This window comes from Verticillium alfalfae, genomic scaffold, assembly GCF_000150825.1.
Source record: "Verticillium alfalfae VaMs.102 supercont1.11 genomic scaffold, whole genome shotgun sequence".
Classification (NCBI taxonomy): Eukaryota; Fungi; Ascomycota; class Sordariomycetes; order Glomerellales; family Plectosphaerellaceae; genus Verticillium; species Verticillium alfalfae.
The window spans coordinates 957,617-960,712 of record NW_003315028.1 but is presented as its reverse complement, the minus strand read 5'-3'; the positions used below and the strand labels follow the sequence as shown (position 1 = coordinate 960,712).

General features: G+C 56.8%; 1 protein-coding gene across 1 annotated transcript; it reads left to right on the top strand.

Moving 5' to 3' along the window:
• Nucleotides 1-2,612: 2,612 nt before the first annotated feature.
• VDBG_08117 (TATA-box-binding protein) lies at nucleotides 2,613-2,846 on the top strand (the record flags this gene model as incomplete). The annotated part of the gene is made up of 1 exon (XM_003001812.1): nucleotides 2,613-2,846. The coding sequence occupies one exon, from the start codon at nucleotides 2,613-2,615 to the stop codon at nucleotides 2,844-2,846; it is 234 nt and encodes a 77-aa protein (XP_003001858.1).
• Between the last annotated feature and the right edge of the window lie 250 nt (nucleotides 2,847-3,096).

The window sequence follows — 3,096 nt, the reverse complement described above, 5'->3', positions numbered from 1 at the left end:
CCCCCCGACTCTTTTCATCTGCCAAACGGCCTGGACGCGGTCGGGCTGTGATGAGAAACATAGGTTAGTTGTGTTGCGTGCTGCGTGCTTGTGTGACCAACGTTCGACCAGCGAGGAGTAAGAGGGGGGGAGCCATCTCTCGTGGTGTTTGCAAAAGCTCCTGATCATGGTGGCGGGCTGGAGTGGTGTGGCGAGCAAGTCAAGACTCGCGCACAGGGTTTTTGCGGTTCATGGTTCAGTGGAATGACTCACACTGGACCAGGAGCCTCGGTCGTTGGCTCGTTGGCTTGTGCCGCCGCCGCCCACCTGCCCAGCGTAAACCCGCGAGTGGCCGAAACCAGGTGAGATGCTTTGTCTGGTGATCAACCAAAATGTCGGTTGACGAGACATGGATGGATGCCAGTACGGTCGGGTTTTTCTTGGTGATGCACCTGGAAAGATTGCCCCATGCTGTCACGATACTCGCCTGGCCAGCTGAACTGAGGAGACGACGCGACGTGCCATCGTCGACGGAAGCGGCGTAGTCCAGGAGACCGGAGGAGTCTTCCAGGGGGAGGGAGCGGGCTGTCGTCTGCAGGTAAGAGTTGTGTGTGAAAGAGATGAGAAGCAGAGGAGTGGGATCGCTCAGAAGAGTCGGAGATCAACAGAAAGTAGAGGCATCAACAAGGAAGAAAGGGGGCCCCGACCCATCGTTTCAGAAGTGAAGGGCAGAGTGGATGCCGGGGGGTGGTTGGGCCCCCTTCTGGCGCAGGGGGATAGCGGCTGGGGGGGGGGACTGTTGGAGCGGCCATCACGCCGATGGTCGGTCGTCGACTCGCTCGCGCGGCGGGACTGCGAGCTGGAGTCGGTCGGCGTTCGTTACTGGTGCTGACACGACAGACGCCCCCAGCGCGTCGTGGTCCAGTCCAGTCTCTGGGGCACGGCACATGCGAGGCAGCTGCAACGCGATGCGATGCAGTGGACCAGTGGGAAACGATGGAAGAGGGAGGCATCGTTTGGAAAGCTGGTCAGAGAGGACGATGATGATTGTAAGGATTACGAGGAGGGGTGATGCAGACGACATAAAGAAGAGGATGCGAACGAAGATGAAGCATAGGAGAGAAAGAGAGAAGGAAAGGAAGAAGCAGGTGAAGAATCGATACTCGTAACCCTCTCCTCCTCGCTCGCTCTCTCGCTTCTCGCTGGGTGGTCCGCCCAGGAAGCAGCAAGGGCCGGAACAAGGAAAGGGGGAGAAGAAGAAAGGGTGGAGGAAGAGATTTTCAGAGTGACCGCCGGACGGGGAGATGATGCCATGGATGGATGCGCGCCACGGCCGACGCGTTGCTGGGATTGGCTCGTCGCCCATAAGCTAAGCAGAGGCTTATCGATCTTGTACCGGTACCTCTGGCGGGATACGGGCTACCACGGTGCGGATCCTAGGGGCTGGTGCAGGAAAAAAACGCAACTACGCCATCTGATTGGGTGCATCGACGGTAGCGCGAACGCTAGTGGGCGCCACACCACAACTTGCTGCCTGGGGGGGCAACTGCCTCGAAATTATAAGTAGTCGCCCTCCCCTCCTGCCCGCCTCCAGGCCGAATTCGTACCGGAATCTACGACCCCTGCCCTACGTATTGTATCCTCTACGTTCGGCCTTTTTATTTTTCCCTCTCCCGTCTCCACAAAAAAAGCATCCATCCGACCTCGACACTGACCCAGCGTCACATAATCATCACGACATTCATCCATCGTCACCGTCCGTCTACTCGTACCCCTCCTCCACCCCCACGACTAGACGTCGAACAATCACAAAACAAATCTCCGTCGAAGATCTCTCGCGCTTCTTAACTGAAGCCGCCCGAATCGACCCGACGTCGAGCAACTTGTCGACAAAGTAAACTGAAAAACGTTTCTTTGACTACCAAGGCCTCTCCTTCATTCGCGCGCGCGATACCTTCCTCGACGACGAAATCGGCAAGCACTCGAACCAGAGCCCGCACCCCCATCTCGTCGCCCAAGGTCGCCGCGCTCTGTAGACACATTCCGTGCTTTGCGCCCTGTTCTCTCGAATAGAAGATTTTCGTGCATTAGAAGTGACGTGGTCCGCAAACGTCAAGGTGGTATCTGGAAACCCGAACGCCTTGCGCCGACACTTGCGAATCGACATACCGCCGATTCCTTTTTTATCTCCATCATCTGCCTTGCTGAGCGCATTCGCGACTTGGCATCCGGAATTTTTGAGCCTTCACTGTAGGGGAGACATTCACTTGTTCATCTCCCACTTTTGGTAGGTGCCTTATTTCCTCTTCCTCACGCCGCCGAGTAGCCTCGTTGCCTGGCATCCTGGTCAACGACACCTGTTGTCTGGAAGAGAACGCGTTCCTGCCGTCTCGAGCTCCTTCCCGTTGCTTGGTGAATTTCGCGACCTCTATATCAGGTCGCCCAATGCATCCTGCAACCGGCACTTCTGCGCCCGTTACCTCCACACAACGGATTCCAGCACAATCAAATTACAGCCATCGCCGGTATCTACCGCGCATGCCTTTTAAGATGCATTGTGCTAATCAGTTATGCAGATAGCTCTCAGCCACAAAGCATTCACGTCTTTGAGCATCAAGGAAACAGTCGCCATCATGGAGACTTCCAACATTACCACTCATCCCACCACGGTTGAGCAGGCCAAGGCCTTCACTGCGCCTGGCTCTCTGTCCTTCCCCGGCGGCGCCCAGGAGTTTGCTCCCCTGGCTCCCAACGGTCAGGTCAGCAACCAGCAGGTCGCAAACGGCAATGGGGTGACTCCCGCGACCCCCGCTGCGACGCCTGGTGCCTTGGTGGGCGGTAGTGGCCTCACACCCACGCTTCAGTGAGTATCAACTTGATGAAGAGCATCTTGTCTGAACGTGATGCTTACCTCCCGTCAAGGAACATCGTTGCCACGGTCAATCTCGATTGCCGCCTGGACCTCAAGACGATTGCCCTGCACGCGAGGAATGCCGAGTACAACCCCAAGGTACTACATGCTCCATCAGTGACTTTCTCATCACAAGGATGCTGACATTTGTCCTTCTCCAAGCGTTTCGCCGCTGTATCATGCGTATCCGCGAGCCCAAGACGACC